The sequence below is a fragment of the Oryx dammah genome, unplaced genomic scaffold, assembly GCF_014754425.2.
Source record: "Oryx dammah isolate SB20612 unplaced genomic scaffold, SCBI_Odam_1.1 HiC_scaffold_2, whole genome shotgun sequence".
Lineage (NCBI taxonomy): Eukaryota > Metazoa > Chordata > Mammalia > Artiodactyla > Bovidae > Oryx > Oryx dammah.
In genome coordinates, this window is record NW_024070186.1 from 58352223 (window position 1) to 58377061 (window position 24839).

Consider the following 24839-nt stretch of genomic DNA (forward strand, 5'->3'; position numbering starts at 1 on the left):
AGACATTTTTGCTGTATTTGTTTGACATTAATGTTGATTTATCTCCTAAAATGAATAGAATGCTGCAGATTTATATCGTTTATAGGCTCAAAGCTTATGTTCATTCTCAAATGAATTTTTCTTTCAGCTAATGTTTTTAATTATGGACACTTTAAATGTGAAATTACAGCGATAAGAAAGCTAGCTGAATTTTAGCTAGTCTATTACAACTAATTTCATCTAATTTCTAGATGTTGGAGCCCAAAGCTTTCAACTCACTCCTCTGTTTTCTCATCTGTAAATCCCACCGTCTCCTACAGCCCCTTATTAAGGCAATTGTAACCTTTAAAGCTTTGGTGGAAGGGTAAACCCAAGTGGAAGTCAGACACTCATTACCTGTGTACATCCTACCTTCTTTATATTGTGTTATCCTACCTTGTTTGTACCGTCTTTTAAAATCTACATTTTCATTGCTGCTGTTTGAGCCTGTAATTTGGTCTAACTCAATCTCTGATAAACAAACCTGTGTTTCTGAGCAACCATTTTGTTTCCTGCTCCTGGAAGTTCAGCTTACACTGCAGGATCTTGGCCTGTGAACATAGAATTACAATACAATCAAAGAGTTGGACACGACTGAGAGACTGAACTGAACTGAACTGTTACAATACAATCTCTAATCTACAATCTGTAGATTAGAAAAGAAGCAATATGAAGTCATAGTAAGCTTGAAGAGAGAATGAAGTCACTGTGAATAGTAGGAAAGTTCCACAGAAGAAGTGATATTTGAATTGAGACCTGAAGATACTAATGATAATAAAATCTAAATTTTATTTTATTTTTTTTTATCGAAAATGTGTTTATTGGGATGATTTCCCATTCATCTTGATACAGGGTACTTTTAGTGCTGCTTCCGTCTGAAAGAGCATCCTTCTGTAAGACTTGCTTTTCCTCCTGTAGGCTGGCTGAGGACAGTAGAGCAGCCAACACACAAAATTACTGTTTGTGCATGGCTAAAGACGGTAGTGATCTTATAGCATCCTGGGCATTTTACATCCATGAAATAGGAATTGGGGCTCTGCACCAGGCGCTTCTTCTTGTGTTTCCTCTTCTCTTCTGGAGAGGGATGAAGAAGATTCTTTGCGAGAGGCATGTTCTCGTGAGGAGGTCGTCACCGCCAGAAAGGGCTAAAATCTAAATTTTAAATTAAATTTAAAATAAAATATATGAAAATGACATCTTGCACTGTTCTGAGCAGCTAAACTAAATTAACTCCTTTAAACCTCAAGAATACTGTGAAGGGCCATATATTATACTTATTTGCTAGATAAGGAAACTGAGGCACAGAAAAGTTAGCTAACTTTACCAAGCTCACTGAGGCAGATTTTATTTTCCATAGATGCTGTATTTTCCAAAGATTTTATTTTCCAGCAGTGCCTCCTTTTCCACATGTTCTTATTGAACTTTGCCATCTCCATGTGAAAAGAGGAGGTCTAATTCCTCTGCTTGGATCTGGACGGGTTTGGGACTCTGATGAAACTAACAGAATGTGGCAGAAGTGACAGTGAGTGACTTCCAAGGCTAGGTCCAGAAAGTAGTAACAGTACCCACCTTGATCACTGGAACACTTGCAATGGAGCCCTGAGCTGAAATGCTGCCAATCTGCCTGCCCGAGACCAGTATGCTTTGAGGAAGTCCGAGGTAGCCTGAATGAGAGACCTTCTGGGCAATGTTGAGATCACAAACAGAGAGTGAGGTGTGCTTGGCTAGTTCCAGCAGCTCCATTCCCCTCTGTCCTCTACCTCCAGCTGCTATCTGACAACAACTGCATAGGTGGAGCCAGAACGACCTCGCCAAGCCTGTCCCAAATCTGTGACCCATTGAAACTGAGACAATAAAATAACTGTTGTTTTTAAACTACCAGATTTTGACGTTTTTTGTTATGTAGCAACGCTACTGGGAACAGTCATACAGTGGACAAGTATTAGAGCCCGAATCTGGACCCACTCTGACTCCAGAGCCACTCTTACTCCTTAGCCAGAAAGTGAAGTTCAAGAAGATTTATGCACATTCCTTCAGGATTAAGGGGATTCCCAGGTGGCATAGGGGTAAAGAATCTGCCTGCCAGAGCAGAAGATGCAAGAGACATGGGTTCAATCCCTGGGTCAGGAAGATCCCGTGGAGGAGGGCATGGCAACACACTCCAGTATTGCCTGGAAAATTCCATGGACTGAGGAGCCTGAGGGGACACAGTCTGTGGGGTTGCCGAGTTGGACATGACTGAGCATGCAACAATGACACTCAGGTTTAAGTAACGCTTTCATGTTACATGAATGTGCTGCAAAAATCTCTCTTTACAAATCATTATTTCTAAGAGAACAGAAAATGCTTTTGCATAGTGAACTTTTCCTTTTATGACTTAAAATTAAATGATGGAAGAATAAGGAAATGTTTAATGGGATCATAACCGTATCAACTGTCATCACTGTAAAAGCTGACTGTCCAATGATTGGTAGACATATGTTGCATCATCTAAGTAACGATTTCTAACTATAGTAAAATGACATGGCAGTTTAGATAGAGGGGGAAACAGTGATTTTTTTTTTTTAATGGTGCAATAATTTCTGAATAGGCAACTTGGAGTAGAAAAGACTGAAACTGCTTTGGAGCCAGAAAACTTAGATTTTAGTGAGCTTAACTTTCAATCTTGCCTTTAGTTTATTTACAACAACTTGAATCATATCTCCCATACTAGCCAGTAAGCTTACTTAGTATGGGAATGAGGCTTATCTTAAAAAAAAAAAAAAAATTAATGGGTGTTATCCTTGGATCCTCCAGGCCCAGCATGAAGAAGCCATTGAGTAAATATTTACTGAGGAAATGATTGTATAATATTGTTAGCCATCATCATCATGCTGTTCAGTAGATCTCCAAAAACCATTCATCGTATACAACTAAAATTTTTACTTTGACCAATATTACCTCATCTCCCACTCTTCTCTTTCCAGGCAACTACCACTCTACTCTGCTTCCACGGTTTCATTATTTTCAATCTCACATTAAAATGAGGTTAAGTAGTGTTTGTCTTTCTGTCCCTGGCTTGTTTCACTTAGCATGATGTTCTCCAGATTCATCCATTTGTTGTTGCAAATAGCAGGATTCCCTTATTTTTAAGGCTGAATGGTATTCCATTCTACATATATACCATATTTTCCTTATCTATTAAACCGGGGTCCCCAACCCCTGGGCCGTGGAAAAATTGTCTTCCAGGAAACCTGTCCCTGGTACGTAAAAGCTTGGGGACTGTTACGTTAGAACATTGATGAACGTTTATTTAGGTGGCTTTCATGTCTTGGCTATTGTGAAAAATGCTGCAAAGAACTTAGAAGTGCAGATATCTCAGGATTCATATTTCACAACCTTCAGATATACATCCAGAAGTAGGGTTACTGGATCATCTGACAATTCTAGTTTTTTAATTTTTTGAGAAACCTCGGTATTGTTTTTCATGATGGTTAGACCTATTTACACCCCCCTAGTTCCCTGGTGGCTCAGAGATTAAAGCGTCTGACTGGAATGCGGGAGACCTGGGTTCGATTCCTGGGTTGGGAAGATCCCCTGGAGAAGAAAATGGCAAACCCACTCCAGTACTCTTGCCTGGAGAATCCCATGGAGGGAAGAGCCTGGTAGGCTACAGTCCCTGGGGTCACAAAGAGTCGGACACGACTGGGCGACTCCACTTCACTTCACTTCAGTAGTGCTCCAGGGTGTCTTTCTCTCCACATCCTCACCAACACTTGTTACTTGTTTTGTTTTTGATATTTCCTATGCTAACAAGTGTGAGGTGACATGTCATTGAGATTTTTCTTTTCATTTACCTGATGATTAGTGATGTTGAGTACACTTTCAACACTTGTTATTTCTATGCTTTCTTTTGAGAAATTTCTAGTTAGTTCCTTTGTCCATTTTTTAAATTGATATATTTTTATTTTTGCCATTGAGTTGTATGAGTTCCTTATATAGTAAATCTTCACACACACACACACACATAATGGAAATAGAAGTAACAAATATTTTTTTTATGTTGACTGATACAATGTACGTATATATATCAAAACATCAAATTGTATACCTTAAATATGTACAATTTGTATTTGCAAAAGATAGCTCAATAAATTATTAGGAAAAATGTGTAACTATAACTCATAGACTATCAGTTGCCTTATTTCTAGAATATAAGTCAGCAGTTTTGTTTGCAATGCAGAAATTATCAGCACTTGTCATACCTTGGATTGGGATATTTTCTAGGTCATAGAGGGACCTGTACTTCATAAATGAATAAATAGTTCCATTTAAAATTTGTCTTCTTGACACATTGGAGGATGGATCAATGTTATGAAGAAACAGACATTATTAGCACTAATGTGACATCTGTTTCTCCCATTGTCCTATAATGAGGCATGAATGAAAGAGGATTTGAGAATCTGGCTAAAAGACAGATTTAGACTATCTCATTTTATTTTAGGTGACAGAGGTTCATGTGATTTCTTAATACTCTACTGGGATAGAAGTTTCTCAACAATGGCTACCTTAATTTAGAAAGTTGTATTATACCATCATTAAAAATAAAGCCTACTCTACTTCCCTGGTTTGTGAAGTTTAGATGTAACCCAGAATATGAGAATATGATGTAAATATACAAATGTTAGTTATGTGAAGCAATATATAATTGGTAATTATAATTATTAACTGTGACTAATTTGTGTTGTTGTTAGCATAAGGGAAATATAGACCAAACGAACAAATTGGTTTAAAAGTTCCTCATCTGATTTTTTAGCTGTGTTGTAGACTTGTCATAACTTTTTGTCTTCCTGGATAAGAGCTAACAGTTCAGGAAGACTGTGTTTTGTACAAACTTTCAGCTTTCCAACATATCATACTGTGAAGCTATTTTTTTGCAGCCACTTGGTAAGAGTTATACATAAATTACATAGGGAATTTGAATTAAAGGCAATTGCACTTGGAGGTGGTGGTGGTTTAGTCACTAAGTCGTGTCCAACTCTTTTATGACCCCACGGCTGTAGCCCACCAGACTCCTCTGTCCATGGAATGTTCCAGGCAAGAATACTGGAGTGGGTTGCCATTTCCCTCTCCAGGGATCTTCCCAACCAGGGATTGAACCTTAGTCTCCCACATTGTAGACAGTTTCTTCACCTGTCTGAGCCTGCTGGGAAGCAATGTGATTGTTAGTTTCAATAGAAAATTTTCAGTTAAAATTGCTTTGCAAATACACCCAAATATTTCAAACATATCTAATTATTAACAGACAGGACTATAATTGGGCTTTCCTGATGGCTTAGCAGATAAAGAATCCACCTGTAATGCAGAAGACACAGGAGATGTGGGTTCAATCCCTGGGTCAGGAGGAGCCACTGGAGAAGGAAATGGCAACCTGCTCCAGTGTTCTTGCTTAGAAAATTCCAAGGACAGAGGAGCCTGGCAGGCTACAGTGCATGGGGTTATCAAGAGTTGAACACGACTGAGCGACTGAGCACACACGAGGACTGCAATAAGACGGCAGTAATTTTAGAATTGTTATTTAATGTCAGCATGACATTGATTTTAATATTTTTTCACATTTTGAAAAATTCTTGAAAAATAAACATGTCTCTAGAAATGTAAGATGTGCTATAATGGCCTTTTTTCAATGTCTCTGGTTTCATTTATTTAAAGTAGCCATTGTTTAATGGAAGTTTTTCCTATAAAAATCTAATTTTCCATTTACAGCCTCGTGGATGGACCTAGAGAATGTTAAGCTTAGTGAAATAAGTCAGGCAAAGAAAGACAAATACTATATGATATCACCTATAAGTGGAATCTAAAAAATAATACAAACAAATTTATATACAAAAAAGAAACAGACTCACAGACAGAGAACACAAACTTATGGTGACCAAATGGAGAAGAAGAAGAGAAGAGAGGGGGACAAATTAAAAGTTTGAGACTAGCAAGTACAAACTACTATACATAAACTAGATAAGCAACAGGGATTTACTAGATAGCACCGAAGATTATGCCCAATATCTTATAATAACCTATAATGGAATGTAATCTGCAAAAAGAAGAATCACTATGTTGTACACCTGAAAATGACATAATATTGTAAATTAGAAGGCTTCCCACATGGTGCTAGTGGTAACAGAATCCACCTGCCAATGCAGGAGACGCAAGAGATGTGGGTTTGATCCCTGGGTCAGGAAGCTCCCCTGGAGAAGAAATAGCAACCCAATGTAGCATTCTTGCCTGGGAAATCTCCTGGACAGAGGAGCCTGGCAGGCTACAGTCTGTGGGGTTGCAGAGTCCTTGGAGCAGGAAATGGCAACCCACTTCAGTTTTCTTGCCTGGGAAATCCCATGGACAGAGGAGCCTAGCATGCTATAGTCCGTGGAGTTGCAAAAGAGTTGGACAGAACTTAGTAACTAAGTAACAACAACAAAATAAATCAACTATAAATCAATAAAAAATCTAATTAATTGTCACAATTCCTCTTGCTATACGAATTTCTTTTTATTTAATTTTTTTCAAATTTCTGATTAATATTTTAAAGAAGTTTTTTAGTAGAAATATGAAAGAAAAACAAAGCAATTGTGTATAGGACATGAGTGCATTTATATTGGGCTTCAAAATTTGCAAAGCATTTTTGTAGATGTTATCATAGTTATATTTGTCAACATTTTTATGAATTGTCATCATATTCTTTTTCAAATGAATAAGAGGCAGCTCACAAATATGAAGTGACTGGCACGGTTTCTCACAGAAGAGTTAGAACTTGGATTCAAACTTCGAGCCTCAGAGGCTGAATGAAGTTCAGTGCATGTTGCCTTATAGCTGTGATTGTTTCTTCCTTTTTGTCTAGGGCTCATGTAAAGAGTGAGGTCACTGGACTATAAGGACTGATCCTCCTCTGTGGTAGTCTAACACATTTCCATATTCCTCCTTTCTTTCCACTGCCAATAATGAATAGCAGAAGAAGGAGCTTGGCTGGGCCTTAGGAGACTCATGAAGGTCAAGACTTTTGTTTGTGGTTCTCAGTTTGTTCCTTAGTGTCTAAGAGTTGAACAAGGTGCTGAAGTCTTAAACTGGAGCCACAGATGCACTATTTTAAGGAAAGTCCTAGAATTAAAATCATACATACTAGTTATTCCATTGGCATTGTCAAAATTATTCAGAACACACACATTATTAATATAATTCATTCATAATTCTGTAATCTCAAAATGAGATCATAAAGACCAAGTACATTGTTTAAATACATTTCCCAATTATACCTGGGCATGTATGAATTTTCCAGAAATGTTGATTACTGTCGTATCTTAACCTATACAGAATTACATTAAGTCTGGGACCTAAAGAGAAGTTGACTAATGTGCTGGAAAAGCTAATTGCAGTAAGAAGCTTAGGTCTTCACTCCAGGAGGTCTATTGATTTGAAAATTACTATGATATGTAAGATATGTCTGAATTTGGGGGGTAATTTTCATAAAACAGGCCTGTAAGAACAAAAATATGCATGATAAGTTGGACAAAATACATTTAGTTTAGAGAAAGATGTGAGTAAAAATTGACACACTTCTGATTCTGCCTCTTTACTTTGTTCTGTGGCCAACTCTGTTCAGCACTTGCTAGTTCTTGAAAGCAGTATAAGCAATCACTAAAACCCAATAACTATAGACTAAATAGAACATGTGATTTTCAAAATAAAAGCATGTTTTAGGAGAATGGTCAATGTAAAAAATCCAGATTCACAAATTTGTTTAAATATAGAAATTAATAGTTTATTTGTGTATGTAATTTAACAGATCTTTTGTGTGTTTGCAATTCTATTTTTTTCATACAACCAGAAATACAATACTGCTCTTGAAAACATCATATTTAATTTTTTAAGAGACTGCAGTATGTCATTACAGATGGATTGATAGCCTTGATGATATCATTGAACTTTTGTCATGCCTAACCTGGAAGACATGCTATATGTCAGAGAATTTTTGTCATTCATCTTGCTTTTGAAAGGCCAAATTTATTTGCAACCTTGAATGACATTGGACACATGAAACAGCCTGAAATATATCATGCAGTGAGTATTTTATAAAACTGCAATTTTAAGTCCTTAAGTATTGACTTGGTTTTCAGAACCATCTTCAAATCCAATGACTTTCATGTTTTTTACTTATGAACACTGATTTTTCAGTGGGTAAAAATTTTATATTTTCATATATATTTTTTCTGAGTATTTGAGGTCAGCAAATGTGCACCTTGCTTTCTTTTACTTTTTAGAGAAAGGTGAAAAAACAGTACAGTTGGAAATGCATGTTTATATTTTTTTATTTACTAATGTCAATATGTAACTGACCAGTGAACTAGTGATGAAGCTTATCTTTTGGTTGGATTATTTAGGCAATTAAAAAAAACCACCTCAAATTTTATATAAATACAACAGGATTATACAAAGTAGTGTTATAGGAAGAAGAGCAAAATTGTTTTTAAGATTTCTGTCTGTAGAGCAAGAAATATGATATATGTTACTATAAATTTATAATTCCATCCACATTAAGACTGAATTCATGTTTACAAATTAAACAAGAACAATCGAGTGCTTTCTATGAATCACACTTGACTTTTCAAGTATAAATAATAAATAATAATAGCTAATGTTTAGTTAATAATAAAAGCTACTATTTAAAGAGCTTATTTTAAGCTAGAAACTGTTATCTTAAATGTTTCATATCAGTTGATCCTCGAAATAGTCTTAATAAAGTACCTTTCCTGCTTACTGTACAGATAGCAAAATTAAGAACTATGAATAGAAAGTGAAAGTGTTAGTCTCTCAGTCGTGCGTGATTCTTTGAACCCTATGGACTGTAGCCCTCCAGGGTCCTCTGTCCATGGAATTCTCCAGGCAAGAACATTGGAGTGGGTTGCCATTTCCTTCTCCAGGGGCTCTTTTCCTCACCCAGAAATTGAACCCAGGTCTATCGTATTGCTGGCAGATTCTTTACCATCTGAGCCATCAGAGCCCAAGAACTGTAAGGTTAGCCTCAAATATCTCATAAAGGAGTTTACTTTTGTTCTTATCTGTGCCCTGGCAGATCCAGACTTAAGCTTGATAATAAGAGCCATTGCTTTTGAAAGTGTGGCCTGCCCAGAGAACTCACCTGCTTGTTATATTTGCTTGTCCTTAAAGGGTTTCTGCTTTAGCCCTGGTAGGAGGTTCTTGGTATAAACAGTGTGACACCCTCTGCTTTTATCAACTCTTCAGTACATAAACATGGGTCTAGTTTGCAGGAGGATAGTGATCTCTTGTTTAACTTCCACAGAGCATATTCTAAAATGCTGTCTTTATCATTTGAACGTGAAGATTACTCCAGAAATCAGAAGCATTCACATGCATTGTTGTCTTCTCAAGTAGGGACCGTCCAACTAATTGGTTGCTACAACCTTGGCCACAGGAAACAGACTGAATAGAATGCCAACATTCTATATCATTGAGCACTTTAAGCTCATTACAAAGCAGCTTAACAAGCAAAATTATAAGGCTCATTCATCTACTTTTTAATAGCACACTACATATTCTAAAATTCAAGTAAAAACACTAAAAATGATATAATTGTGCACCATGGCAGACAGTATATAGAAAAGGAAAGGAAAGTGGTAGGAACCTTTTAGCCTTAACTTAAAATATATATATATTGCATTTATTGTGCTGTTTTTCTGAAAGTATGTTTGTTGTAAAAAAAAGTTGGGAAACACTAAAGTGTATAGCAATAAAACAAAGCAAAAGCCATCTGCAATCACTTCAATCAAAGATAAGCACTTTAGCATATTTGAGTATGTCCTTGCATTTTAAAAAATGTATTGACAGATAAGTAGATATGTGGGATGGCCATTATATATGTATATGTAAATATACACACTCTTTGTGTGTCATAACATTTGCAGAGATAGATATTCTCCTGGAACATGATTGTTGTATAGTGGTCCTTGATTCATATGTGTCATAACATACTACTGTTCATATTCAATTTCTATTTTTCCTACTCTGGCATTGAAAAATAAGGAATCATTATGGACACGTTTGACTGTCTCCTTAAGATATATTCTGGAAAGAATTGCTGGGTGGAAAAATATATACATGCATATACAGATTTTTGTGGACCCTTGAATCTCAGAAACTATTTCTCAGTTTGTGCTCTTACTAGCAAAGAATGTATGGTGTATTCCTTTATCACACCCTAATAATTTTATACATTAGCATTGATTTTAATCTTTGTAAATATAATAGAGAAGGAATAATATTAACTTTATTTTCATTTTAATTTGATTATTAATAATTTTCAAAAACACTTGACATTTATTAGACATCTGTATTTTTGATTTTTTTTTTCAGTTTATTTCATTATACCATATTTCTGTTTAGAATTGTTCACCTTTTCCTTTTGATTTATACTAGCTTTTTAATATATTAATGATTTCTGCCCTTTTGCCTTTTATGTGTCAATATTGCCTTTATTTCTTGTTTGTCTTTTAATTTTGGTCTCAAAATGATAGACTTTAAAGTTTATGTAGGGCTATCAGCTTCTTTCTTTTATTTATTTATTTTTTACTACTGCTGTTATTTTAGTTCCAAAAAATAAAACATATTTGTAAAATATCATTAGCTGTTTTTTGTGCTACTAAATTCTTCCTGAGCAGGAGATATTTTAAGCCCTTTTAATGTTGTTTTTACATACTATTTTGACCAATTATTTTACATACTAATTATTTTGTCTTTTATTTCTTTAACTCTTGCTCATGTGTAAACTCTATCTTATCAGTCTGATTATGAGTTTTCTGAATGGTAAATTCAGTTTGACATTTGTAAACAGACATATGTGGAAAGGGGTTTCTCCACATGATATTTATTATTTTAATATTTCAGAATCGAGACTGGGTATCTTTACTGACAGTTTTCTCTCATATTATCTCCTAAAGATACATTTATTTACATTCTTTAGGAGTAAAAAGCCTTGTCTTCAACTCTCCCATGATCAGATGTCACAGTCTAGGAAAAGGATTTTCAAATTTTTCAGTAGCAAAAACAACCAATTTGTTTAAACAGATTTTAAGTTGAGAGCTACCCAATATAAAAGCAGTACAAGCAAGTCAACCCCCTTATTGAATTAGAGAGGTTATGCTACAGTGTCCCTTCTGCTTGTCCTCCTCTCCATTCCTCCCCAGGCCGTCCCTGGCAGAGATATGTGACTCTTCAAGGATTTGAAGCCAGGTCTTAAGACCAGGAAGGGTCAAGTCAGATGCCTTTAGAGCCAGTTAAATAAAATAAATGAATGAGATAAAATAAACGAGTGAGAAGGGATAGGTTGTGGGAAAGACTGTGATGAACTGGAAAACACATAGAAAGTATAAATGTGGTCCAAAAGCATCGATTATTTTCCAAAGCCCTCTTTGGGGTATGCAAACCAGCATTACTTTTCTTTTAAAAATTCTACATTTATTTCAGGTAAAAATCTGGCAGAGGCAATTTGGACCATATTGATTCAGCTTTCAGTTGAAGTAATTTTGTCATAATATCCTGTTATAGGTTAGGTCTTGGGCTTCCCTGGTGGCTCAGATAGTAAAGAATCTACCTGCAATGCAGGAGATCCTGACTCGATCCCTGGATTGGGAAGATCCCCTAGAGAAGGGAATGGCAACCCGCTCCAGTATTCTTGCCTGAAGAATTCCATAGACAGAGGAGCCTGGTAGGCTACAGTCCATGGGGTTGCAAAGAGTTTGAGGCGACTGAATGACTAATACTCACTTATAGCTTAGGCCTTATCTTTTAGTACAGGTCAATATTAGTCAAAAATTGTAGAAAATGTTGCTCAGTCATGTCTGACTCTTTGCAACCCCATGGACTATACAGTCCATGGAATTCTCCAGACCGGAATAATAGAGTGGGTAGCCTTTCCCTTCTCCAGGGGATCTTCCCAACCCAGGGATCAAACCCAGGTCTCCTGCCATGCAGTCAGATTCTTTACCAGCTGAGCCACAAGGGAAGCCCAAAAATACTGGAGTGGGTGGCCTATCCCTTCTCCAGGGGATCTTCCTGACCCAGGAATCAAATTGGGGTCTCCTGCATTGTGGGTAGATTCTTTACCAACTGAGCTATCAGGGAAGCCCAGAAAATGTTAACATTTTGGAAAAGCCTCTGTTGAAAATGTTCATTGTCTTATCCAATGATCCTTATGTTCAAACAGATTTCCATAAGAATTTAATGACAGCAAAAATCTATCCCTCCAAAAAAAAAGAAATAATTTCCCTTTGAATGGTCACTAAAAATTATATTATGTATTGTTTTATTCTGTTTTTTTTAATATAAATTTATTTATTTTAATTGGAGGCTAATTACAATATTGTATTGGTTTTGCCATACATCTCACACCTATTTTTTAAAGTAATGATGGCACAAATAATATTACATCCAAAACTAAAATTTAAAAGATATAACTCTACTATTATTATGTCAAATTATTTAATTTTTAATCTTTCCAAGCTTTCTTCATAAGAATATATAGCTTTTATAGTTGTAACTAAAACAGAGAAACAATTTATAATCTATTTCAATATAATAGTTCTCCATGTTGATTTATAGCCATCACAATTATGACTTGTAATGACTGCACTGAAGTGATACATTTAATTTACTTATTTCCATATTGATGAACATTGCAGGTGTAATAAATGCTTTGTTTAACACATATATGACTTTCAGTTTTCTTTTTAATGACCATAGCTTTTTTGAATAAGCACAATTTTAATGATTTTATCAGTTCATTATGAGGTCTGTGTGATGTTAAGTATAGAAAGGTGCTAACAGAGTTGAATTCCATTGGAATATATTTTTGGACAAATTCTTAAATGTGAAATCACAGAACTCTTGATACTTGACCTATCCCAACATATCTCCTTTTTTTTTTTTTTCAGTAAACTAAGTTTAGAGAATAATATGTAAACTTGTACTCAGATATTTCTGAGGAAATCAGCTTTCAATGTTCTTTCTCTCTATGATATTTTACAAGGCTCTGGACCTATTTTTAGAGTCTTGTATTCTTTGTTAATCATGAATTCCTTCCTTATTGATTGATTCATGTTGTAAGAAAAATAAACAAGCACATAATGCCTCCATTAATGGAGTTTTCTTTGGTTTGATGCAAGGAAAAGTAAGAGGGACCAAGAAATAGTGTAAACAGGTATTCTTTTACTGGCTACAATGGTCTATATGGTAACAGACCAATTCTCTAGCTGAGAACAAATAGGAAAGTGGTATGTAATATAAAAAAAAATCACTCATCTGAAGACATTGGAGAATATCATGGCAGCCAGGAATATCAGTGACACAACGTTTTCCCTTGAGGGACTGATTCATTAGTGACATAGTAGGAAATTCCTAAAGATGAGAAGAAAATTGCTGCTAATAGGAAGAAAAGGCAGAAAGAAGAGTCATCAGTCTCACTAGGTTGGGAAGATGTAAATTCAAATTCAGACCTATTATGGAATCCAAAGTTTGAGAGCTCAAAATTCTGGAGATAAGGTATCCTAGAGTTGAGTAAGACTGTGAAACCATAGCAAAGAAGTAATCAGGAAAAAAGAAAACATACTATACAACTTATTATTTGGAAATTGGAGATAAAGTATTAAGAATTGTTAAAAGAATGTTAAAAAATATAGGACTAGCAGATGTAGGGAAAAGTCACTATGTCCAGGACTGAAGGAGAATGCCTAAGAAAGGAACAAACTTAGAAACAGTCTCCCGGCTTTCACACCAGGTTGAAATTTACATCTAACTGGAGAGGTTTAGCTGTTGCCCAATGGGTGGTATGAAAGCTTGGTGAGGTGCTGCTGGCCAGGGATGGTGGGCAGAAACCTGTGACTAGGGTGGCAGTGAGATTCAATGGAAAGCTGATGGAGCACTGGTGAGACTTGCTGAAGGGTATGGACCACTGGAAAAATAGCTGCTTGCTGATAGGTAAGCTTCCCAATGAGAGGGAAGTAGCCTGCTGACAGCTGCAGTGTACATGCCTTTGAAACAGAAAACACTGGAGTCAAACTAATGTCTCTTCCTCTTACAGCATTCCTACAGTACCCTTCACTAAGGCTTATCATTGTACCACCTGGTAAAGTAAAAATATTTACAGGATCCAGCTTCAATATTATAAAGCAAGTCAAAAAAGTGTGGATTTGTAAAAATGAGCAAATTGTTGATGAAATGAAAAATTTCACCTAAGAAGTAGAATTTACAAAATAATCAACTATACATTTTAGAAATGAAAAATATAATAACTTTAATGGAGAATGCAGTAGATGGAACTAAAGGTATATTATTAACAGTTGTTTATAGAGTTAATGACTAAATGACAGGTCAGTAGACCATATCTTGGAGAAGGCAATGGCACCCCACTCCAGTACTCTTGCCTGAAAAATCCCATGGACGGAGGAGCCTGGTAAGCTACAGTCCATGAGGTCACTAAGAGTCGGACACGACTGAGTGACTTCACTTTCACTTTTCACTTTCATGCATTGGAGAAGGAAACGGCAACCCACTCCAGTGTTCTTGCCTGGAGAATCCCAGCAATGGGGGAGCCTGGTGGGCTGCCGTCTATGGGGTCACACAGAGTCGGACATGACTGAAGTGACTTAGCAGACCATATCTAGATGGAAGCAAATAAAGAAAAAAAAAGTAGAACAAAACACATAATATCATAAGAAAAGTGACATAAAAATCAAAAGTCTCACAAATAAGGGTTATGCAGTGCTAAAAAGAAGAGAGATAAAATGGGCAAAATTGTGAGAACAATTTCTGTAAAACTTAAAGACATCAAACCATAAAATTATGATGTACCTTTCCAAGGAGGAAAGTTATTAAAAAAAGAACCACCACACATTAAAGCATAGCATAGTAAAACTCAGAAACAGAACAAAAAGAAAGTCTTAAAAGTAGGCAGAGAAAAACAGTCAGATTACATGCAAAAGGAAATTTAAATGATAATGAAATGTCACTTTCAAAATGCTTAAAGACAATGGCTGTCAATCTATGATTCTATTCCACTGAAGATACTTTTCAAAAATTATAGTGTGATAGATGAGAGGAACAGGCAAATCTGCACAGAAGAGTTTCAAATAACTTACCTACATACCTCACCCTGAAGGAGGAGGAAGGATACCTGCACTCCTTAAATGTCAGCTGTGCTTAATGACTTCGTTCCAACAAATACTGGCACAGAAAGGAAGAAGAATGAGTGGAAAAATCTGACAAACACTGTCAGCCTGGGTATCAAGGCTGAACATCAACAGGGCTAAGTCAGGTGCTCATCATGTGTACTCTTGATACGATCATGAAAATGGCACTTCACCGCTGTGGTCTTCCTCCTCAAAACACATCATCCCAGTCAAACAATAAGATAAATATCATAAAAATCCAAATTGAGAGACATTCTGTAAGCTACCTGGCAGTACTCCTCAGAGCTGTCAAGGTCGTCAAAGGCAAGGAAAATCTGAGAAACTGTTAAAATCAACAAGAACCTATGGGAACATGACAATTACATGTAATATGTTACCCTGGAAGGGATCCTGGGACTGAAAAATGACGTTAGGTTAAAAACTAAGAAAGACTAAATGAAGTGTGGATTTTATTTAATAATGTACCAATATTGGCTCATTAATTAAAACAAGTGTACCATACTAATGTAGATATGTTTACTAATGGAATATGAAATAAATGGGGTATGTGGGAACTCTCTATCTTTGCAATTTTTCTGTAAATCTGAAAATGTTCTAAATTTTTAAAGTTTATTTAAAAATTAAGTTTCCTAACAAAATCTGAAAAAATAGCATTGCCAGCAAATCCATAGGAAGAGAAACACTAAAAGCAGTTTTCAGACAGTGGGAAAATTATTCCAAAAAGAAGCATAGAAGTAAAAGAAGCAGTGATAAATATCAGAAAAAGCATATATGTAGATAAAACTAAATTACTATTGACTATGTAAGATAGCAACAATAAATCCTTATGCCTTCTAAATATCTAAAATTCAAAAACATAATAAAAATAATATGAAAAGCATAAAGATGTTAAAGTATAAGTTTCTAGGATTGTCAGGGAAGTGATTAAAATACTAATTTATATTAGACTTTAATAATAGATATTGTAATATCTACAGTAACCACTAAAAGGATAATAAAGTAATATTTAACTGACAACCTAATAAAGAGTGCATATAAAACACTAAAAATAATAAGTTTAAAAGGATATAGAGAAGAGAGTAAAAGTAATGTAAAATATATGGAAATTTAGAAAAATAAGAAAATAAATGGTAAATTTAATCCAAATATGTGAGTAATTACATTAAAAGTCAATGATATAGTACTATAGTTTAAAGGTATTAGTTATTTAAAATAACACAAAGATACATGAATATAATTTCTCAATTTAGCAAATACACAAAAATTTAAAAGTAAAATTTAGAAAATAAAATGTTTTTGGACAAGACCAAGTATCTGGGACCTTTTGGTGTGAACCAGCTGTCTTATGGACAAGATGTCTAATGGAGTTTTTGTACAAGACCAAATATCAAGAATTTTTTGGCATGGACAAAGTGTCTTAGGCATGTCTTAGACAGGACCATATTTTCTAATACCTCAATTTTAATTTAAAAAAATGTAGCTGGAGCTAAAGAGGAACATTTTACAATAGCAAAGTGTTTTTTTTTTTTTTTTTCTCTGTTCACCTTGGAGACCTGCTGCGGATATGGGTACGGCCCGGCGCGAGATTTACACCCTCTCCCCCGGATTTTCAAGGGCCAGCGAGAGCTCACCGGACGCCGGAACCGCGACGCTTTCCAAGGCGCGGGCCCCTCTCTCGGGGCACAATAGCAAAGTTTTAATCTGTTGGAAGATGTGGCAGTTCTAAACTTGTTTGCCACTCATAATAGGGCTTCAAAATAAATAAACCAAAAATTGCAGTTATAAAAGAACAAATGTAAAATCAGAGAGAATTTACTATGCCTCTCACTAACTGATACATTGACAAACATTAAAAATTCATAAGGATACAAAGATATGAGAAGCATGATTAATAAACTTGACCCGATTATACATTTTTCCTAAATGTATAAGTATCATACATATATCATCTGAATCTGCCTGCAATGTGGGAGACCTGGGTTCGATCCCTGGTTTGGGAAGACCCCCTAGAGAAGGGAATGGCAACCCACTCTAGTATTCTTGCCTGGAAAACTCCATAAACAAAGGAGCCCAGTGAGGTATAGTCTGCTGCTGCTGCTGCTGCTGCTGCTGCTGCTGCTGCTAAGTCACTTCAGTCGTGTCTGACTCTGTGTGACCTCATAGACGGCAGCCCACCAGGCTCCCCCGTTGCTGGGATTCTCCAGGCAAGAACACTGGAGTGGGTTGCCATTTCCTTCTCCAATGCGTGAAAGTGAAAAGTGAAAGTGAAGTCTCTCAGTGGTCTCCGACTCTTAGCGACCCCATGGACTGTAGCCCACCAGGCTCCTCCATCCATGGGATTTTCCAGCAAGAGTACTAGAGTGGGGTATAGTCTATGGGGTCACAAAGAGTCAGACACGACTGAGCAACTAACATACACAAATAGTTATATGTTCATATATACGTACAGAAAACATAGCACCTGGCAACTGTAAGATATACTTTACTTTCAAGTAAATATAGATTTTTTTAAACCAAAATTGACCATATGCTGGAATATAAATCAAGACTTAACAAATCTTGAAGAACTGAAGTCATGAAGAACATGTTCTCTGTACACAGGAGAATTAATCTATCATTTCATAATAACAAGATGATTCGAAGTTCCTCAAATGTTTGAAAACCCCCCAAATATACCTAAAATGACCCAAACAAAAAAATGTTAATTTAGATTAGGAAGTATTTTGAGTTGAATGATAATTAAGTCATAACACAGCAAAGCCTGTGGGATGCAGATAATCCTTATTTTTAGGAAAATATATAGCCTTAAATGAACATATCAGGGTAATACACTCTCTTGCTTCAATTTCTTGCTTCACTGGACACACCTACAAAGCCCATATTGTGAGAAGAAATTCTTCCATCTCCTGGAATCTCAGCTCACCTGTGCTTGCATTATCCAATAGATGTCTAAGAAGGGACGCTATGTGACTTTCAAAGCTAGGTCATTAGAAGCCTTATAGCCTCTGTTTGGATCTCTTGGAATTGTCTCTCTGGGTAATGATAACCACCATGTATTGGTAAAATGTCTCTATCCTGAGACCACCAGGCAATGAGAAATTCAAAGTTAGGCATATGGAAATAAAGAGAGATGCCCGAGCAGTCTGTCATATGTTCCAATTGTGTACAAGCTCAGTTGCTTCAGATGTGTCCAACTCTTTGTGATTCTGTGGACTGTAGCCTGCCAGGCTCCTCTGTCCATGGGATTCTCCAGGAAAGAGAACTGAAATGGGTTGCCATGCTCTCCTCCAAGGGATCCTCCCGACCCAGGGATCAAACCAGCATCTCCTGTATTACAGGGAGTTCTTTACCACTAGAGCCACTGGGAAGCCCATGTTCCTCTCAGCCCAAATCCCAATATCTGAATGAATAAACCTGTGTGCAAATCTAACCCAAGCTGTCACCTGACTGCTAGCATATGTGAAAACCCAAATAAGGACCACCCAGGTGACTCTCCAGTCCCCAGAAATGTGAAAGATAATAGTAAATTGCCGCTATAAGTCACTTCGTTTAAAGATGGTTTGTTTTATACTTATAGGTAATCAGAAATATTTTTAAAGAAGAAAAGCCAAAACTCAGTTAACTAAATTTCAAAATCAAGAATTTAGAAGCAGAGCACTGAAAGAAATCAATACAGCCAAAAGTTTGTCCTTGGAAAATATGAAGATACTGGGTTGGCCAAATTATTCGTTCAGGTTTTTCCAACTAGATAAATAGACAAAAATCTGATGGAGATAAAAAAGAAGATGCACATTATTTATTTCGAGAATAGGAAAAGAACCTTGCTACAAATTGAACAGGCATTAAAAAGATGGTATGAGAATGTTAGGAATAAATTAACAGTAATAAATTTGAACATTTATATGAAATGGACAAATTCCTTCAAACATAATTTGCCTAACCTATATGCAGGTCAGGAAGCAACAGTTAGAACTGGACATGGAACAACAGACTGGTTCCAAATAGGAAAAGAAGTATGTCAAGCTGTATATTGTCACCCTGCTTATTTAACTTATATGTAGAGTAGATCATTAGAAACGCTGGGCTGGAGGAAGCACAAGCTGGAATCAAGATTGCCTGGAGAAATATCAGTAACCTCAGATATTCAGATGACACCACTCTTATGGCAGAAAGTGAAGAGGAACTAAAGAGCCTCTTGATGAAAGTGAAAGTGGAGAGTGAAAAAGTTAGCTTAAAGCTCAACATTCAGAAAACGAAGATCATGGCATCTGGTCCCATCACTTCATGGGAAATAGATGGGGAAACAGTGGAAACAGTGTCAGACTTTATTTTGGGGGGCTCCAAAATCACTGCAGATGGTGACTGCAGCCATGGAATTAAAAGATGCTTACTCCTTGAAAGAAAAGTTATGACCAACCTAGATAGCATATTCAAAAACAGAGACATTACTTTGCCGAGTAAGGTCCGTCTAGTCAAGGCTATGGTTTTTCCAGTAGTCATGTATGGATGTGAGAGTTGGACTGTGAAGAAGGCTGAGTGCCGAAGAATTGATGCTTTTAAACTGTAGTGTTGGAGAAGACTCTTGAGAGTCCCTTGGACTGCAAGGAGATCCAACCAGTCCATTCTGAAGGAGATCAGCCCTGGGATTTCTTTGGAAGGAATGATGCTAAAGCTGAAACTCCAATACTTTGGCCACCTCATGCGAAGAGTTGACTCATTAGAAAAGACTCTGATGCTGGGAGGGATTGGGGGCAGGAGGAGAAGGAGATGACAGAGGATGAGATGGCTGGATGGCATCACTGACTCAATGGACGTGAGTCTGAGTGAACTCTGGGAGTTGGTGATGGACAGGGAGGCCTGGCGTGCTGCGATTCATGGGGTTGCAAAGAGTCGGACATGACTGAGTGACTAAACTGAACTGAATTGAACATGTTTAAATGAAAATATGAATATTCTTATTCTTATTTATTTTAAAAGTGGAATCAATAATTAAAAGTCAATGCACACATACACACATACACAAACACAATCCCAGGCCCAGACAGTATTATAACAGAATTCTTCCAAATATTTAAGTAAGAAAAAACCTTAAACAAAATTTTTCAGATAATAGAAAAAAGTGGGAAAATGGCCTCTTTGTGATACAAATACTTAAGAACTAAAATAGACAGGAATTTTCCTAATCTGATAAAAGTAATCTATTAAAAAAAACACGCTACAGTACACAGTATTCCTTACAGTGAAATGTTAAAATGTATCTTTATAATTTCAGAAGCCAGACAAGGATAAACACTGCTACAATTTCTCTAGCATTCTATGTGATCCACTAGTTAAAAAACCAGTATTTTAAGAATTGATTGAACAAATGGACAAAATATTTAAATAAGCACTTAAACAAGATTTTATCCAAATGGCCAATAACATGAAAAAGGTGCTTAACCTAATTAATCACCTGGTAAATGCAAATTAAAATTACAATGTGATGCTATTGTATACTCTCCAGAAGAGCTAAAATGAAAAACAAAACAAAATAGAATATCCCAAGCACTACAAAGGACGAATAGCATCTGGTCTCTATCACACAACTGATGGGAGTGTAAATTAGAATCGCCCCTTTAGAAGACTATTTGGCTGTACTACTAAAGCGGAATCTAACATAGCTTTTGACCCAGCAATTCCAATCCTAGATATATTACCCAACAGAAATGTATATGTCGGTCTATCAAAGGCATGTGTGAGGATGTTCATAGAGACACCCTTTACAATAACCAAAAATAAGAAAATAGGTAAATTCCCATTAACTATGAAATGGGTAAATAAAAAATATGGTATATTCATATATGTGAATGATATACCGGAGTAAAAATGAACAGACTACAGGTACAGTCCCATAATCTCAAACAGAATACTGGACAAAAGAAGACAGACACAAAAATATGCACAGTATGATCAGTTATGTAGAACTCAGAAAGACAAAACTAACCTATAGTGTTAAAGATTAGGACGGTTGTACCTTCAGCTAGGCAGAACACTCTGGGTGTTAGCAATGGTCTGTTTCTTGGGGTTGCATTGCTATATTTTATGTTTGAAAACTTATCAAACTGTTGCAGGAAGGGGGACCCCTTCCAGGGCCCAAAAGTGGTCTCTTGTCTTACACTCAGAAATGAATTGTCTGAGGAGACACATGTGCTGACAAAGCAAGAGATTTTACTGGGAAAGGGCACCAGGGTGGAGAGCAGTAGGGTAAGGGAACCCAGAAGGACTGCTCTGCCATGTGGCTTGCAGTTTGGGTTTTATGGTGATGGGATTAGTTTCCCAGTTGTCTTTAGCCAGTCATTCTGACTCAGAGTCCTTCCTGGTGGTGCACACATCACTCAGCCAAGACGGATACCAGCAAGAAGGATTCTGGGAGGTGGTCGGACACATGGTGTCTCCTTTTGACCTTTCCTGAACTCTTCCGGTTGGTGGTGGCTTATTAGTTCCATGTTCCTTACCAGGACTTCCTGTTGTAAAACAACTCATGCAAATGGTTAGTAGGGGCCTGGCCAGGGTGGGCGGCTTCAGTCAGTGTGCTTCCCCTAACAAAACTTAAGACAAGTTTACTTTTGTATGTGTATGGCACACTTCAATAAAAATTTAACTGCTGCTGCTGCTGCTAAGTCGCTTCAGTTGTGTCCAACTCTGTGCGACCCCATAGACGGGAGCCCACCAGGCTCCCCCGTCCCTGGGATTCTCCAGGCAAGAACACTGGAGTGGGTTGCCATTTCCTTCTCCAATGCATGAAAGTGAAAAATGAAAGTGAAGTTGCTCTTAGCGACCCCATGGACTGCAGCCTACCAGGCTCCTCTGTCCATGGGATTTTCCAGGCAAGAGTACCGGAGTGGGGTGCCATTGCCTTCTCCAAAAATTTACCTAAAATCTAATAAAATTTATTTATACAGCTGCAGAGCCAAGCCTCAGGCAAAATCAGTTTTATCCAGTTGTGCACCAAACCCCACTCTGCGTCATTTTTTTTTATTTATTTATCAGTGCTTTGCAGTCTTGATTCTACCATTATGGAGACTCATCTCCCCTTTGGCAATGCTTCTACATTGTCAGCTTCTTCGGCTGGTCCTGACTTAACTCATTGCCCACCCCCGTCTCTCTCTTCTTCACTCTCCCATCTTTACTTGCTACCTCCCACTTCCTTTCTGCCCTCTCCACCCTCTCTCTCTTCCAGCCACAATTACCTCATAAAACAAATACCATTGTCAGCAAGTCAGCGTACAGAAGTGGCTACTATGAGCAGAACAGGCCGCTCACTATCGAACCTATAGATAATTTGGAATGCTTAGCAACTGCAAGCTGGTTGGGGTGTACATAAAATCAAGCCCTATCTGTAAGGATGCTTTCTGACCACAAGTTAAGAACTGGGCTGTGGACATATCCAGCACATGGACACAACCACATCACACTTCTGTTCAGTCCTCCACTCCAGCTGGATTTGAACCACTGGAAATCATGAAATTACCCTTTTACCTTCCCCTACACTGTCTAGTGCAATGCCACAGATATAGTAGTAGTGTTAGTTGCTCAATCGTGTCCAACTCTTTGTGACCCCAGACTGTAGCCCACCAGTCTCCTCTGTCCATGGGATTTTCCAGGCAAGAATACTGGAGTGGATTGCCATTCCCTTCTCCAGAGGATCTTCCTGACCCAGGAATCAAACCGTGGTCTCCTGCATTGCAGGAGAACTCTTAACCCTTTGAGCTACAGGGAAGACCTAAAGGTACAGTGGTTCAGTTTAATTCAATTCAGTTCAGTTCACTCGCTCAGTCATGTCTGACTCTTTGTGACCCCATGAACTGCAGCACACCAGGTCTCCCTGTCCATCACCAACTCCCGGAGCCTACCGAAACCCATGTCCATTTAGTCGGTGATGCCATCCAACCATCTCATCCTCTGTCGTGCCCTTCTCCTCCTGCCCTCAATCTTTCCCAGCATCAGAGTCTTTTCAAATGTGTCAGCTCTTCGCATCAGGTGGCCAAAGTATTGGAGTTTCAGCTTCATCAGTCCTTCCAATGAACACCGAGGACTGATCTCCTTTAGGATGGACTAATTGGATCTCCTTGCAGACCAAGGAACACTCAAGAGTCTTCTCCAACACCACAGTTCAAAAGCATTAATTCTTCGGTGCTCAGCTTTCTTTATAGTCCAACTCTCACATCCATACATGGCTACTGGAAAAACCATAACCTTGATTAGATGGACCTTTGTTGGCAAAGTAATGTCCCTGCTTTTTAATATGCTGTCTAGATTGGTCATGACTTTCCTTCCAAAGAGTAAGCATCTTTTAATTTCATGGCTACAGTCACCATCTGCAGTGATTTTGGAGCCCCCAAAATAGAGTCAGCCACTGTTTCCACTGTTTCCCCGTCTATTTGCCATGAAGTGTTGGGCCAGATGCCATGATCTTCGTTTTCTGAATGTTGAGCTTTAAGCCAACTTTTTCACTTTCATCGAGAGACTCTTTAGTTCTTCTTCATTTTCTGCCATAAAGGCGATGTCATTTGCATATCTGAGGTTATTGATATTTCTCCTGGCAATTTTGATTCCAGCTTGTACTTTAATAATTATTTATCTGAGAAGCCTACAACCAAACATTTAATGGATAAATATTGACCTTGTGTTCTAACTTGCTAGTTCCTCTTCTCAATCTCATCCTGAAATGATGACTCGGATGTGAAATTTCTTGATCTGCACCATAAGCCTCCAAATTCCCTAAACTTAGACAAGCCCTTAGGACACTGTTCAAAAATATATCAAATACCAAAGATTATGACCTGTGTTTTTCTTTACACCAAAATTGGAGCATGTTAATTAAAAGAAGGTATTATAATTTTATCTCATTTCATCTGAGGTCAAATGGTGATGTCATGCTGTGATGGTATATTTTTAGGAGAGCCATTGAAGTCTTTTTGTGTGTCTAGCTATAGGAAGCTAATTTCTGTTTATATATTCAATTGCAGATATAAATGAATGTAGCGCTGACAATGGTGGCTGTCAGGACCAATGCTGTAATACAATTGGCAGTTATTACTGCAAGTGTCAAGCTGGCCAGAAGCTGGAGGAAGATGGCAGAGGATGTAGAGATAACAGTTGGGACTGACCGCTTCCTGATAAGAGAGAACATCTACGTAATGCCAAAGAGGGGCATGTCTTTGATCCAGAGCCAGTTGAAATGCCTGGGCTGAATGTTGTCAAGAGCACAGATCTTCCTCTTATGTCTAGATTACAAAATTGTAACCCTAAGAACACTTCAAGTAGCTTATTATAAGAAACACATGATTATACACTGGTTTGGCTGTGTCATGTTCTGATTATGGAATTTCAATCGTTCATTTAAATCCCTGGGTAAAGTACATATTTGTGAAAGCATTTTGTTTAATTCTAAAGTGAAAATGGTGCTTATCATAAAATACTCGTGTCTTGTTACAATAGAAATAAAGAGATGCAAAAGCAACCACAGGAACAGTATTTTTTATATAGAATTAGCTTTTCCCCCACAAACTTCCATTTTCTGACTCCTTTTAAAATTAATTCCCTCCTTCC

General features: G+C 37.2%; 2 protein-coding genes across 3 annotated transcripts in view; one reads left to right on the forward strand and one right to left on the reverse strand.

The window, feature by feature from the left end:
• Positions 1 to 810: 810 nt before the first annotated feature.
• Positions 811 to 23900, reverse strand: LOC120869237 (40S ribosomal protein S27-like). 2 transcript variants are annotated; one of them, XM_040248374.1, is made up of 5 exons: positions 20745 to 20756; positions 17252 to 17254; positions 13359 to 13362; positions 2971 to 2976; positions 811 to 1163 (listed from the first exon to the last, which is right to left on the reverse strand). In XM_040248374.1, exon 5 carries the CDS (start codon positions 1127 to 1129, stop codon positions 878 to 880), a length of 252 nt encoding a protein of 83 aa, XP_040104308.1. In that variant the 5' UTR covers positions 1130 to 1163; positions 2971 to 2976; positions 13359 to 13362; positions 17252 to 17254; positions 20745 to 20756; the 3' UTR covers positions 811 to 877. The 2 variants fall into 2 exon arrangements, with proteins under 2 accessions (XP_040104308.1, XP_040104318.1); XM_040248384.1 differs by lacking the exons at positions 2971 to 2976; positions 13359 to 13362; positions 17252 to 17254; positions 20745 to 20756 and adding exons at positions 3508 to 3511; positions 6517 to 6523; positions 23890 to 23900.
• The window catches only part of LOC120881676 (EGF-like and EMI domain-containing protein 1), a 142324-nt gene continuing 134297 nt past the window's right edge, over positions 16813 to 24839 (forward strand). Inside the window, exons 1-2 of the mRNA XM_040265347.1 lie at positions 16813 to 16951; positions 24257 to 24373. Coding sequence (XP_040121281.1) covers positions 16813 to 16951; positions 24257 to 24373 — 256 coding nt within the window. The remainder of the gene's footprint in view (positions 16952 to 24256; positions 24374 to 24839) is intronic.